The sequence below is a fragment of the Balaenoptera acutorostrata genome, chromosome 4 (genome assembly GCF_949987535.1).
Source record: "Balaenoptera acutorostrata chromosome 4, mBalAcu1.1, whole genome shotgun sequence".
Lineage (NCBI taxonomy): Eukaryota > Metazoa > Chordata > Mammalia > Artiodactyla > Balaenopteridae > Balaenoptera > Balaenoptera acutorostrata.
The window spans coordinates 82982016-82996583 of record NC_080067.1 but is presented as its reverse complement, the minus strand read 5'-3'; the positions used below and the strand labels follow the sequence as shown (position 1 = coordinate 82996583).

The window sequence follows — 14568 nt, the reverse complement described above, 5'->3', positions numbered from 1 at the left end:
TCCATTTAATGTATTCTAGAGATCTTTCCATGTTAGCACATAGAGAGGGTCTTCCTTCTTTCTACTGCTCATTGCATTCCATTGCATAGATGCACTATAAGTTATTCAACTGCTAGTACCCCCTTTTATGGACACAAGGAGTTTCTAATCTTTTACTATTATAAAAAAGGCTGTAAAGAACAACTTAGTACATAGGTCACTACACACAGGTGCTAATCAATAAATGGGACAAATTCCTAGAAGTGGAACTGCAGAATAGGGATGTATATGCAGTCATAATTCTGATAGCACTGGCAAATTGCTCTTCATAAAGACTCACCCATTTCCAGTCTTACCAGTCACGTGCAAAAAAATCTTACCTCTGGCCTCTCCACCTCCATTCATCCCTGCATGGAAATGTGTCCTTCACATGATTGTCAACACCAACTTTCTAAAATGCACATCTGACATGTCACTCTCCTGCTTGCCCTGCCTACGAGCCTTCCATATCTCGTTACGATCTTGAAGACTTTTCACCGTCTAGAACTGTGCGGTCCAGTGTGGGTCATTAGCCACATGTAGCTCTTGAGCACTTGAAATGTGGCTAATCACAACTGAAAGGTGACGTAAATGTGAGATAAACACTGGATTGCAACGACTCAGGATGACAAAAAAGAATGCAAAATATCTCATTAATAAGTTTTTAACATTGATTACATGCCTAACTGGTTAATTTAGGCTATAGTGAGCTAAATAACATAAAATTAAAATTAATTTCACCTGTTTGTACTTTAAAAATTATAGCTACTAAAAAAAATTAATATGTAGCTCACATTATATTTCTATTGGACAGCACTGATCTAGACCCTTCCTCTGTCATCTCCCTTACTCATCACAGCTTCCCAAGGCCTCAGTGTCCCCTCTGTGCTTCAGATACAGTGGTCTCTGTGCCTTTGATGCTCCCCATCCCTCCCTCTCCTCTCTTTTAAGATTCTTGTTCAAACTTCCTCTCGAGGCCTTCAAGAGATTTTGCTTCTTTAGTCACAAGTCTACCTCACCCTACCAGCAGGTGAGGTCAGGTGCCTCCCCTTTCACCTTTATTCCCTAGTACACAGGGCACAGCATGGAGTTCAGTATTGTTGGCCAAATCGAGAAATGAGAGCAGAAAAGCCCCAAGAGCCAGTCTAAAGCATAGCGTTAGAGAAGGTAACATGTGCTGTGTCACAACGCAGGTGAACAAATTCAAATTTTAAAAAAGTGTAGGTAAGTTTAACCTGAATTCAGAATGTGAATTACATTTCAGCTGCAAATAATAGTAACAACAGTAAGAGTTAAAAGGAAAAAAAAAAAAAAGGAATCACAAACTCAGGAGAAACTTTCTTTGACTTGAGCATCTGCCCAGCCTCCATCCTCACCAGGGGAGGCTTGGCCCTGGGCGCGTCTCTCGACCGCTTCTCCCCTGCCCGAGTCCGCAGGAGAGGAGACCCGGGCGCCTCGGCGCCCCACCGCCCCGGGAACAGTGGACAGGACCTACTCACCCGGCAGTCCGCGGCAGGGAGGGCAGCGAAGAGAGGAGCGGGTGCGGCTCTGCCGGGAACCGAGAGTGATCTCCGGAAAAGCGAAACTGAAACTTTGCGCTCCAGGGCGGCGGGGCCGGACGCACCCCTGCCCGGGCCCGGCACAGCGGCGTCGCGAGTCGCGGCGCCATCCCCATGCGGAGAGCCATGGCTTCGAACCTCTGCCCGCCGTCCCCGCTGCTCGTGCGGGTGTCGCATCCCGGCACCCGCCTTACATGGAAGCTGGAAAAGTACTTCCAGAGCCGGGAGTCGGGCGGCGGGGAGTGCACCGTGCAGGCCCTGGACCGCAACGACCCCAACTCGGACACCTTCCGGGTGCAGTTCGTGCAAAGGGCGAGTGAGCTGCGGGCCCGGGCTGGGGGGCAACCACCGTCCCTGGGAAGAGGGGAGGGGTGGGGGGCTCCATGCAGACCCAGTTCAAGCTGACCTAGGAGAGAGGGCGGGAGAAAGTCTGGTGGGGGACAGGAACCTGGGGGTCCTGCTGGCAAGAGGCGCAGCCCCAGAGAGGAGGACAGTGCTCACAAGTCCCCAGTCTCTGACCTGGGCCGACTGCGCCTGAAAGTTGATACTTCGCAGTCTCCACGCCGTGACTCCTATTTCTCAGCTCTCAGAACACGCTTGCCACCCCCAGACGCCTGTCAGCCCTTGTCACTTAGGAATTTCACTTTTATGTTTTATATAATTATTCCACTGATTTGTTTTTGAGAATTCGAAAAGTTATATATGCTCACTATGGAAAAGGGAGAAAAGAATAAAGAAGAAAACCACCTGGAGAGAAACAATGTGAACATTTTGCTATATTTCCTCCCAGCCTTTTCCTCTGGATGTCAGTAAACACATAGTAGCTGTAAAACTGAGTCTACACTTCTGATTCCTGCTGTTTTCACTTAACTCATAATGAGTGTCATTGAAATGGGGAACTGGCAACAGTTTCAGGAACATGACTTTCCTGAAACTGTTAATGAGTGGACGATATTCCATTATCATTAAGCTTTCCTTTCTACAGTAGAACTTCAGCTGCCTACTTTAGAGTTTGGAATAGCTCCCTCACCTTATCACCAACCCACCATTCCAGGACGCAGGGAGCTGCCCTTCCTGGGAGGGTGCTGGGGCAAGGTACAGATGCATGAGTAAGAGGATTATTTGAAATTGCTCCCATTTCTATGTGTATGTATATATTTAATGTCTCCACTGAAGGTAAGGAGGGAGTGTTGAAGAAAGGAAAGCACCAAATTGTGGTTGCCGACAAACCTGTGACTGTTTTCCTGGAACCCAATGAAAATGCAGTAGAGAAGAACACCAGGATGTCTTCTTTGACACAGTCACGAAAAGGGGCGAGGCCTGGTGAGAAGCATCCAAATGAAAAGGACATTTCTAGCATTGTGGATTCCTGTGTCCAGAAGGTGAGTATTGAAGGAGCTAGGTATGTTCCTGCAACTTCCTCTCCAGTCCAAGGACCATTTGCTGAGGATTTATTATGAGCCTGGCACTGTTGTAGACATTGGGACACAGAGGTGAACACAACAGACAGGTCCCTGCTGGGGATGGAGAGGTACATAGAAAGATAATAAGCAAGAAAACAAAATAAATAAAACCATTTCAGAGAGTGATACGTGCTAAGGAGAAAATATAATGGGGTTTTGCCTTAGAGAGTGACAGGGCCAGGGCAAGGAAGGAGAAGGAATCTGTGTTATTTCTGACCAGAAGTCAGAGTCTCTGAGGAGGTGACATTTGGCCTGAGACTTGAATGATGAGCAGGGGCCAGCCATGCAGAGTCATTCGACAAATCAGTATCAACTGCCTGCTGTGTGCCAGGCACTGTCACAGGAGCTGAAGATCAGCCAGGAACACAGCAGACCCTGCCCTCAGGGACCTTACATTCTAGTGAGGGAACCAGACAATAATACTAAACATATAGATACGGAATAAAATATCTGCCAGTGATAAATATCTGCTAGGAAGAAGAATAAAGCAGGATAAATGATAGTAACAGGACTACTATTTTAAATAGGATATCAGGAAAAACCTCTCAAATGAGGTGACCTCTGAGTAGAGACACAAATGAAGTAAGGGAGCTAGCTAAGTGGATTTCTAGGGGAAGAAGGTTCTAGGCAGAGGGAAAAAAACAAGTGTAAAGCTGACACCCCCCCTCCCCCCCTCCCCACACACATCCAGACAGGAGCTCACATCCTGAGCCCAAGAGCTTCAAAGAGGGAGACCAGCATGGCTGGAGGGCAGAGAGCAAGAGAGAGAGTGAGAGAGGAACTTGGAGAGGTACCTAGAAGTCAGGTCTTTGAGGGATAAAGGTTAGGACTTTGGATTTTAACTTAAATGTTAAGAGATTCCTTAGATGGTTTTAAGCAAGGGAATAGAGTGATCTGGTTCACACTTCTGCAGGATCACTCTGGCTGCTGTGTGGAGAACAGAACCTAGGAAGAGGCTGAAGTGGAAGGTCAGAGTCCAGTTAGGAGGGGTTGCAGTGAGCCAGGTGCAAGATGACAATGGCTTGGACTCTGGGTGGTCCTGATGGAGGTGTGAGAAGTGGCTGGATTCAGGAAACATTTTGAAGATCTAGAGGAAGGATGTTATATGCAGAGGAAATAGCTTGTGCAAAGACCTCGAGGGAGAACAAAACATTAGGAATCTTGCTTTTATATTACATTCAATTTGCCTCTGTCCTTTTTCGCCTAATCTGCTGTTTGTCTTATACTTGAGCTTCTAAAGGCCAGGGTTTAGAGGGCCCAGCAACACTGCATGCAGTTAGGGGGTTAGTTTTGTTTTGTTTTTTAAAAAGAGAAAAAAAGAAAGAAGGATGAGGGCAGAAGAGAAAAAACAATAATAGGAAAAAACATCACCCTCAGATTTATGGCTCCCTCCCAGGCTCACACTCTTCAGTGAGAAACATAGCAGTTTACCCAGAAAGTCGAACGAAGTGCCTTCCCTCTGCCCTACTCCCCAAGGTCAAAGCAATAGTGGCAGCTCTAGAATCCAGACTTCCTGTCCATGGAAGTTTTTTTTTATTTAATAAATTTATTTATTTATTTATGGCTGCATTGGGTCTTCGATGCTGCACGTGGGCTTTCTCTAGTTGCGGCGAGCGGGGGCTACTCTTCATTGCGGTGTGTGGGCTTCTCATTGCGGTGGCTTCTCTGTTGCGGAGCACAGGCTCTAGACGCGCAGGCTTCAGTAGCTGTGGCACGTGGGCTCAGTAGCTGTGGCTTGCAGGCTCTAGAGCGCAGGCTTAGTAGTTGTGGCACACGGGCTTAGTTGCTCCGTGGCATGTGGGATCTTCCCGGACCAGGGCTCAAACCCGTGTCCCCTGCATTGGCAGGCGGATTCTTACCCACTGCGCCACCAGGGAAGCCCCATGGAACTTTTAAAAATGTTAGTGCCCAGGCTCTACATTTACATCAGAATCTCTGGAGATGTGCTTGGGCCTTGGTTTTTTTTGTGTTTTTTTTTTTCTCCCCAGGCCATTCTAATGTACAGACAGGGCTGGGTGCCTCTGGGTTGTAGTACATTCATTGCATGCTTTGCAAAAAGGATTTGAAAGAAGTCACGGCGGTTATTTCTCTAGTCTCTAGACATTCTCCTGAGAGGAACGTAGACCTGGATGTCTAATAGATTTTATTTGTTCCCTTTTAAAATTTCAGATCTTTCTTACTGTCACGGCTGACCTGAACTGTCACCTGTTCTCTGAAGAGCAGAGGGAACACATCGCCATTCTCTGCCCCAATGTCGAACGAGTGAAGGGCCATGAAGGAATTGAGAAAGTGCGCGGTGACTTCAGAGATATTGAAAAAATACATGGCTTCTTGAGTGAACACCTCCTGGAAAAGGAGCAGAAACGAGAATCTTCCCCTTTGACAACAGAGAGGGAGCCACTCGATCAGCAGGACGGGAACAGCGGTGTTTCTCCCTCTGAACCAAAAACCAGGTCGGAAGAAAAAAACAACCGTTTTGAAGTTCCCTTGGCTCTCTTTGAATACTTCACATACACCTGCCCTGGTAAAATATACTCAATAGAGAAAAGATTTGGTACAAAAATAAAAACTCTGAAGAGTTCTCTGAATATGGTCTATTTAGACTTCACCTCAAGTCAATCAGGTAACCTCGAAGCAGCTCGCGAGTCTTTTGTCAGAGCATTTCAGAAGAGTGTGGAGACGCTGAAGCAGGAATGCGTTGCTCTGGCAGACAGTGAGCAGGCACACAAAATCAAACAGGAATTAAATCACCAGTTTACAAAGCTCCTCATAAAGGAGAAGGGAGGAGAATTAACTCTCCTTGGGACCGCAGATGACATTTCAGCTGCCAAACATTTTCTTGCCTCACAAATCTCTGAAAGTCTTCCCAAGGCGACTGTGAAAATAGTGACTCCCAAGCACATGATGAATGGAATTGAGGTTGACACTGCTCACTATAAGCTTTTAGAAGCAGAGTTACTCCAGGAGATATCACAGATAGAAAAAAAGTATGACACTCAAAGTAAGGTTTTGAGAACAAGTCAGAAAATCTGCATTCTATTTGAACCTAAAACCAAGGAGTTAGATCTATCTGTGCATGCTTATTCAAGTTTCATCGATGCCTATCAACATGTCTCATGTCAGATTGTGAGAGAAGTTCTTTTGCTGAAACTTTTGGGCAAGGAGACAAAGCACTTACATGGGACCAAGTTCTCTGATGACTTTCGAAAAAGGCATCCAGATATAGACTTTGTGCTAAATCAAGAGTCAATGACTTTGATTGGGTTGCCAAATCACCTTACAAAGGCAAAACAGTATGTCTTAAACAGAGGGGGAATGTCTCCATTAGCTAGAGAGAAATGGAATGAAACACCCACGGACACTGATAGTAATGATTCAAAAACAGCTTCACCAACATTGCAGCGCTCTGCCAATTCTGAGGTGTCAGAAGTGGACAAGGAAAAGGACATATGTACCATCTGTTTGAACACCATTAGCAACAGAAAAGTGCTCTCAAAGTGCAAGCATGATTTCTGCAGCCCTTGTATCAACAAAGCCTTGTCATATAAGCCAGTCTGTCCTTTGTGCCAGACTTCCTATGGTGTCCAGAAAGGGAATCAGCCAGATGGAAACATGCATGTCGTTTTCAAAAGAGACTCACTTCCAGGTTATGAATCCTGTGGCACCATTGTGATTACTTACAGTATTGAAGACGGCATACAAACAGTAAGTGTTTCTGAGGTCCATGGGTTTCTTTCCAGTATGCTGGGATTACCAGAGCAACAGGGACTGTTACCAATTAGACAGTGGATTTCCCAGGTAGTTATCTCCATGGTCATATGCAAGGATTTTAAATGCTGATACAGCTAACAATGTTTACGTATAATTTAGGTATCTTTTGTGTCTATTAAGGCAGAGAAAGGGTGGGTGGTGATTGTGCGCTGGAGTGGGGGAAGTCAGGAAGGTGGATAGTGTTCCCAGCATGAAGTTGGGGAAAGAGGAGAAATATGAATTATATGGGGAACGTGAGCAAACCTTGAATACTTTTGTTGATTTTTGTTTGCTCTATATGCATATGAACACATCTACACATATAGTAAAATTCTGACACAATGTTTTCATGTGACATTTTCTTGCCTTCATATAGAAAGAGCACCCAAACCCAGGAGAGAGATTTTCTGGAATATGTCGAACTGCATACTTGCCTGATAACAAGGAAGGAAATGAGGTTTTGCATCTGCTTCGTAGGGCCTTTGACCAAAAACTGATTTTCACAGTGGGAGACTCTCGAGCATTAGGAGTCTCAGATGTCGTTACGTGGAATGATATCCACCACAAAACGTCCAGGTTTGGGGGACCAGAAAGGTGAGAAGCTTTTGAAACAGAATGGCTGCTAAACAGAATTTAGAGGTCGTAAAACATGGTGATTTGAGGATGTGACTGTAAGGAGACAGTTTCTAGCAGTGGGATTGGATGCAGTATTTTGACAGATGCTCATTTGGGGTGATCATCTCAAAGATAGAAAGATTGGTTCCTATGACCTTCTACCCTCCCAACCACAAAGTGTCATACAGTTAAAAAATTTTGCATCAATGGGCAGCAGATCTTCAGACTCCAAGATGAATGGAATCTAAGGTGATTTAATTTGGGGTTTCATGTCTATTTGAAGGGTAGATCCTACGAATGTTATTTACTTCGTCTTCTTTTAAGATCACCCTTTCTTCTACCCTCCCCTCCCATGAGTCCATAGAGATCCTAAATTCACTTGGCTAACAGAACTCTAGAAAAAGTCTTACTTAATGGAGATGGAAGTTGTATTATGGGCAATCCAATTGCTCTTTATGAAATTCAGATAGAATACCTCAGACCCTTAATATTCAAAAAGGAATACATCTTAAGACTTAATTTCCCAAATTTGAAAATCTTCCTGTAGCAAAATGATTACCCTCCATAAAAATATAGTATATTATAACTTTATAAGAGTCATTGCTAACCATGAGCTGAAAATTGAAGTCTTGTTGGAAGGCAGATCCTGGGCAGACAGCTAGGCCTACTCACTAGCGAAATGACTCACATCAGCACACTTACAAATCAGCCTTCAGGATTGCTTGTGAATATTTGCAACACTGAATGTTAATGCCAGGGACCTACTGTACAGATTCTTTAAAACCATCTGTGATGAAGCTAAGGGCCTTTTTCTTCTGCAGGTATGGCTACCCTGATCCTGACTATCTGAAACGAGTCAAACAGGAGCTGAAAGATAAAGGAATTGAGTAAGAAGAGTATTGGAAGGAAAAGTTGAGCCAAGCTTGCAAAAGGCACAGTTGAAGAAGCAGAGTAAATTCTAATCTAAATCCTTATGTAAAAACACCTTTAAAATTGTTTCATCTCAAGAAGTGGTTTGTGGGGAATTCCCCGGTGGTGCAGGGGTTAGGACTCCGAGAGCTTCCACTGCAGGGGGCACAGGTTCGATCCCATGGTTGGGGAACTAAAATCCGGGCTGCACAGCCAGAAAAAAAAAAAAAGACGTGCTTTGTGTAAGAGTAAGAATCTGCTGGTCTGTCATTTCTGGAGTGTTACATTTTCTGGAAGATAAAAGCCCCGGAGATCTGTGTAATCTTGCTGCAGAGGTAGTGTGCCTCATTCTTGTGTCATCCTTGTGGAGGCTAGAGGGGAGGAGTGCTGTGGATCTGAAATCATCTTCTGTGTTGTTCAACTGAAGTACCAGCTGTCAGTGGATCCTCCTTTTATTGCCATCTCTCGGGTAGTCCTTCAGTTTTGTCTGTTTGCTCTTTGACCCCTACCCTAAAAGTAAAACCCTAATGTGAAGGGTGCTCGGGTGGGAGGAGGGCTTTGGTTATGGAAAATTAGAGACCTACGGTCCCCTTCCTGCCCCATGGCCAGAGGAGTGGCCAGGACAGAGCCTGAGCAACCTTGGTAATAAAGGGAATAAGGCTGTTATTTTTGACAACACAGAGCCTGGTGAACAGTTGGTGCTTAATAAATGTTTGCTGCCTGACTCAAGTTGTTAGTAACCCCGCAGAGAAACATGTTCCTTAAATCTTTGGCAGAGGCAGGAGTAAGGAAGACAGCTCTGGAGTCCTCACCACTTATTTGGGAAACGGAGTTTCTTACTCCAGAACTTGTGGCCTCTGAACTCTGACCGGCCTCTAACTTTGTCCTTGCTCCCTGCTGATTCTTATAACCTGCCATATGGTGTGCGCTTCCCCTGCCCTAGTAATGCTACCCATCTCTGAACATTTTTCCCTCTGGATATTATTGTACTTTTATGTGTACCCCACTTGCAGTTTTAACAGATAAATCACAGGAATCTCCACAGACTCTCATTTTCTCATGAGAAAAATGAGAAAAAACCCTTTTCCTCCCTTTTGCTAAGTCCTACCACGTCATGCTTTCTCCCTTAAAATATGTCTCCATAATAATGTCTGGACAGAGAAAAGACTAGAGTCGTGCCTACCATAAGGAATACGGACATGTCAAAATTTACTTTTAAATGGTTCCTCAAGTCGGAAGAAAGTTTTAACAGCAAACTATCTCGTTATCCATGTCCCAGCCTCTCTCCAAAAATGATGAAAGAGATGTCATTTTCTTTTCCTAAAGATACGTGTACACACAGTTTTCTTGGTCAGACAGTAATAGTTAATATTGTATACTTATTTTGTCCCCTTTATAAGAGCTTTATATCTGTGTGATTGATACTATTGGTATCCCCATTTCATAACTGAGAAAACTGATGCACAGAGAGGATAAGTACCTTGACAAAGGTCACATAATTAATAAGCAGAAGTTCTGGGATTCGAAGGAGTTAGTCTGGCTCCAAGGCTTCTGTGCCCTAGAGCTGTACTGTCTCCTACAGGGGTCTTTTCCTCCATGGAGGAAGCTGAGGTGTTCCCATTATTCTGAGCTTCTCTCAGAAATGGATTCCTGCCCAGTGCTCAAGGCAGATTTCCTCTGAGGAATTCCTGTTTGAAGAACTTGAAAAACCAGAATCTTTTTCTTTGTCCGGAGAGTTGAGGAAGTTTAAGGTAAATGATATGTCTTTTTTTAAAAAATCAGATTAGACATTTAGTTTTTGGTGATTCATTAAAGTCTTAGAGTTATGATTGTTTTGTATCTATGGGTATTTTAGCTAAATTTGCTTCAAAAAAGCAAAAGTTTGGTCCCTGCTAAGGGCTGGATCCTTGATTGCAACGTGTACGCAAGTTTCATAGTGTGGTTTGTGAGCCTTTGGATTACTGCTTTTGCTCTGTGGAAGGTATTATCATTGATATCTGCTATAAATAAAGTTATATCCATTTTAGGAACAGATTGCGTTCCTTCCCACTTCTTTTTTCTTTTTCCTTAGGTTTAGATTCTGGGTGTTTCCTACAATACATACAGTGTACAACATACCATGTGGGCAGACGTCTTTGCTTGATTTTGTGTGTAGCTGTTGCTAAACAGTATCACAGTAGAACTTTACTATTGACTTCACTGCTGCCACGTTCAGCTGTAAAAATCACATTTCTTAGTATTTTTCCTCCTTAACACATAGGTTACTACAAAGGTAAAGGTAGACTGCAGGTTTCATCTCTTCTCTCCTTTTAGAGAAAGCATACATAATAACCCATCAAACTACACTTGCCCCTCCTTGCTGCAAGAGTTTTTGTTTCACCTTTCTAGCATTAGTGCTGGATTACTGAAATGGCTCACTAGGCCCCAGCAAATTAGGGCACCTTTTTCTCCAAAGAAAAAGAGAGAATTACAAATAATATTGAGATATTTGATGTCTCCCTAAAGATAGTAAGTTTCTGCATCCAATTTCAACGTGTGGGATTTTCCCCCATACATCCAAGCAATCCAACACCAGCTGAGTGTCCTACAGTTCAACTCAATTCTGACACTTTCTACCTGGGGATAGCACCAGATTCCAGAGGTAAGGGCTCAGCCCCACAAGACTGCCCTCCAGTTCAGGTGCCAATTGCAAGTCCAGATTGTTCCTGTGCTTCTGACCGAATGGCTATAAAATCAGGGGTTCCCATGAACCCCTCCTTGGGTTCAAGTAATTTGCTAGAGCAGCTCACAGAACTCAGGAAACCAGGTTACTCACTAGATTACTGGTTTACTATAAAATGATATAACTCAGGGGCTTCCCTGGTGGCGCAGTGGTTGAGAATCTGCCTGCCAATGCAGGGGACATGGGTTCGAGCCCTGGTCTGGGAAGATCCCACATGCCACGGAGCGACTGGGCCCGTGAGCCACAGTTGATGAGCCTGCCCGTCTGGAGCCTGTGCTCCGCAACAAGAGAGGCCGCGATAGTGAGAGGCCCGCGCACCGCGATGAAGAGTGGCCCCCGCTTGCCACGACTAGAGAAAGCCCTCGCGCAGAGACGAAGACCCAACACAGCCATAAATAAATAAATAATTAATTAATTAAAAAAAAAATGGTATAACTCAGGAACAGCCGTATGGAAGAGATGCACATGGGGAAAGGGCATGGAGCTTCCATGCCTTTTCCAGGTGCTCCACAAAACCGAGCAGAACCCTGTGAGGCTCTCCTGGGTACGAAAGCCTTTCCGTGCCCCCCATTTCTTGTTTGTAGGAAAAAGGTTTCAGCCTCCTAGACCTTCCCTGAGTTCCAAAGGGCAGATTCAAACAGTTACTAATTAGAGGAGTGAGGGAATGCAGAAACAAAGGAAAGGCAGTCAAGAAGCAATAATGCAGCAATGGGCAGGCTCCTGGTTCCTCCTCAAGGGACATACATAACAATCTGATACATATCTCTGTCCACAAAAATAATCAGTAAACAATTTATAATAGGAATAGAAAAGAGTTTTATCTGAGCCAAACTGAGGACTATAGCCCAGAAGACAGCCTCTCAGATAACTCTGAGACCTGCTCTGGAGAAGCATGGTTTTCAGCACAGTTTTATGTCTTGTCAGAACAAAGAACATCAGACAAGTCAGGGATACATTCCTTCAAGGTTTCAAAAACAAAACCAAAAAAATCCAAAAAACAGATCAGGACGTACACAGCAAGTAGTATGGCTTTGGCACCTGGGAAGGTATTCTCATCATCAAAGGAGTACCAGCATTGGCATCCCAGGAAGGGAGGCATTTAATCTTTATTTTTAACATGGGCATTCTTTACTTCTGGTCAATGCACCCTCTTCTTTAATAATTAAAGCAGATGTACAATGTATGTTTGATAGGCCACAAACTGGCTATTCTAGTTAGCATAAAATTCAAGTTAACTCATGTATAAGCCAGAATGACTTCCCTTTACATCAACATGTGAAAATTTCTTTTATCATCTCTGAGTTCTTCTACAGGAACTAAGGTCCCCACCCAGGTGGAGGATGGTAACTTCAGGCTGAAAACAAGCATGTGGACTTCAGACTGGTTGGAACCAGACAGCTGATGATTGAGATTCCAGGAACACCACCCAGTTACCTCCCCACCAAACCATCAGAGGGAGGTCACACACCCTGCAGCTCTCTCCCCAACCCAATTTTGCCTATAAAAACTCTTCCCCAAAAACCATCAGGGAATTCGGGTCTTTTAAGCATGAGCTGTCCATTCTCCTTTCTTGGCCCTGCAATAAACCTTTCTCCATTCCAAACTCCAACATTTCAGTTTGTTTGGCCTCAGTGTGCATCTGGCACATGAACTTCAGTTGGACAACAGCCACTCTCCCCAAATCTCCAAGTGAATTGAACCCCAGAAGCTCTTCAAACCCCGTCCTTTTGGATTTTTATGTAGGCTTAAAAACATAGACATGACTGATTAAGTCGTTGGTCATTGGTGATTGGACTCAATCTCCAGTCCTTCTCCTCTCCCTGGACTGAAAGTTCCAACCCTCTAATCAGGGTTGGTTTCTCTGGCAACCAGCCCCCAACCTTAGGTGCTTCCCAAAAGTCACCTCATTAACATAACAAAAGACACCCTTTTCACTCTCAGCACTGCGGAAATTTCAAGGGTTTTAGGAGCTCAGTGCCAGAAATGGGGATGAAGACCAAACATATATTCTTATTATGAATCACAACATCACAGATAGCATCAAAGCAGGCATTAGGAGAAAAACCAAACTTTTGTTGGACTTCCTTACACTTACGTTTTGGTTTAGTACTGTTTTTGCCTTGATTTCCATATGGGAGTTGGGCACTATTTCCTTTTCTATTAATTGGGACTTGCAGCCTCTAAAACACAGAGCCTTAGGCAAAGAGTAAGAGGCTAACAATTTGTTGGGGAGGTGCACATCAGGTCAGTGAAGGTGAGAACAAACAGGGAAGTGAGGCAAACTAAGATGAAATGCTATGCAATACCATGGGTTCTCACCCCTCACCCCACCCTGTGCCACTGCTTTGCAAGTTAAGATGCATATCAAAGGAATAATTTCAATAATCCACATACATAGAAAAGCACTAAACTATGGATCTTCACTACCTAGGGCCAGTATCCTGTTTTTCTCCATCCTGAATTCCCCTTGGGGTGCACTGTGGGGGTCAGGGGTGGGGGAAGACAGCTGCAGTGGTTGATGGCTTCAGAGCCAAAACATCCTTTCTTCACTGAAATGGCAGGTGACATTCTTTGTCCACACCCATATCCCACAAATCTATTGTCACCAGTCCTGCCTCTCCCTCATTTCAAAGCTCACTGCCCAGTTGGCATCTTCCTTGTTCCCTCACCAGAATCACTGGACTACCCCTAAAGACTCTGTCCCCTTCCCCCTTCTTCCTCCCACCTCAAACTATCTTTTGAAAAAACAGCTCCGATTGCATCACTCCTCTGATGAAGTGCCTTTAGTGACTCCCTGATGCCTAGAGCAGTGCTTCTCAAACTTGATCTTGTGTCAGATCACCTGGAGGGCACAGCAAAACACAGATTGCTAAGACCCACCCCCAGAGCTTCTGACCCAGTAGATGTGAGGTTGGGCCCCCAAATCTTCATTCCTAACAAGGTCCCAGGTGATGCTGATGCTGCTGGTCTGGGAACCACATTTTGAGGACACTGACCTAGAAAATCAAGTTCAAACTCCACAGCATGGCCGTCAAGTATTTTTCATTCTACTTTGCTTACCTCATGTCCCTTCCTCCCTGCCAAGCCACTAATGGTCCACTCACACCAGACCACCAACTCTTCCAAACCACAGTCTATACTTTTATTCTTCTGGCCTTTGCTCTGCGCACAAGGGTGTGCTCTCACTCTCTCGTGCTCTCACTCTCTCTCGCTCTCTCTCCCTCTCATGGCCTAGCACCTCATTCTCCTCTTACAAATCTCCTCCTCATCACTCAAGTTCTTACTCAAATGCCACTAGTATAGAAACTTTCTTTCTAATTTGTCTCCAAATTATGAACCACCTTTTCTCTGGTTTCCTAATATATTATACATATCTCTATTAATGCAGATGTGATATCAAAATCCACTTACCCATTTTGAGTATACCATCTATATCCTGCCAGGACCTTTCAAGATACAGCAAGTAAATATGTATTCTTTCTTTTAGCTTTTCTTTCCCCTTACGACTACACTTACCCCAGAGAGAAGGGAT

At 44.4% G+C, this 14568-nt stretch overlaps 2 protein-coding genes across 4 annotated transcripts in view; one reads left to right on the top strand and one right to left on the bottom strand.

The window, feature by feature from the left end:
• The window catches only part of PARP9 (poly(ADP-ribose) polymerase family member 9), a 31433-nt gene extending 29812 nt beyond the window's left edge, over window positions 1–1621 (bottom strand). For 2 of the 3 annotated variants that reach the window (XM_007175620.2, XM_007175621.2), the window contains exon 1: window positions 1518–1621. The gene's annotated coding sequence lies outside the window, so the exon portion shown is untranslated. The remainder of the gene's footprint in view (window positions 1–1517) is intronic. The other variant, XM_057545794.1, reaches the window with a different exon arrangement.
• Window positions 1622–1691: 70 nt separating this feature from the next.
• DTX3L (deltex E3 ubiquitin ligase 3L) lies at window positions 1692–10344 on the top strand. Its single transcript, XM_007175619.2, has 5 exons — window positions 1692–1893; window positions 2754–2959; window positions 5210–6745; window positions 7167–7384; window positions 8227–10344. The coding sequence occupies exons 1-5, from the start codon at window positions 1692–1694 to the stop codon at window positions 8294–8296; spliced, it is 2232 nt and encodes a 743-aa protein (XP_007175681.2). The 3' UTR covers window positions 8297–10344.
• The last annotated feature ends 4224 nt before the right edge of the window (window positions 10345–14568 follow it).

Excerpts from the sequence above, each read along its gene's own strand:
- DTX3L (XM_007175619.2), top strand. The coding sequence starts at position 1,692 with ATGCGGAGAGCCATGGCTTCGAACCTCTGCCCGCCGTCCCCGCTGCTC. Across the intron at positions 1,894-2,753 it reads GCAGTTCGTGCAAAGGGCGA|GTAAGGAGGGAGTGTTGAAG; the intron begins GTGAGCTGCGGG and ends TCTCCACTGAAG. Across the intron at positions 7,385-8,226 it reads AGGTTTGGGGGACCAGAAAG|GTATGGCTACCCTGATCCTG; the intron begins GTGAGAAGCTTT and ends TTTCTTCTGCAG.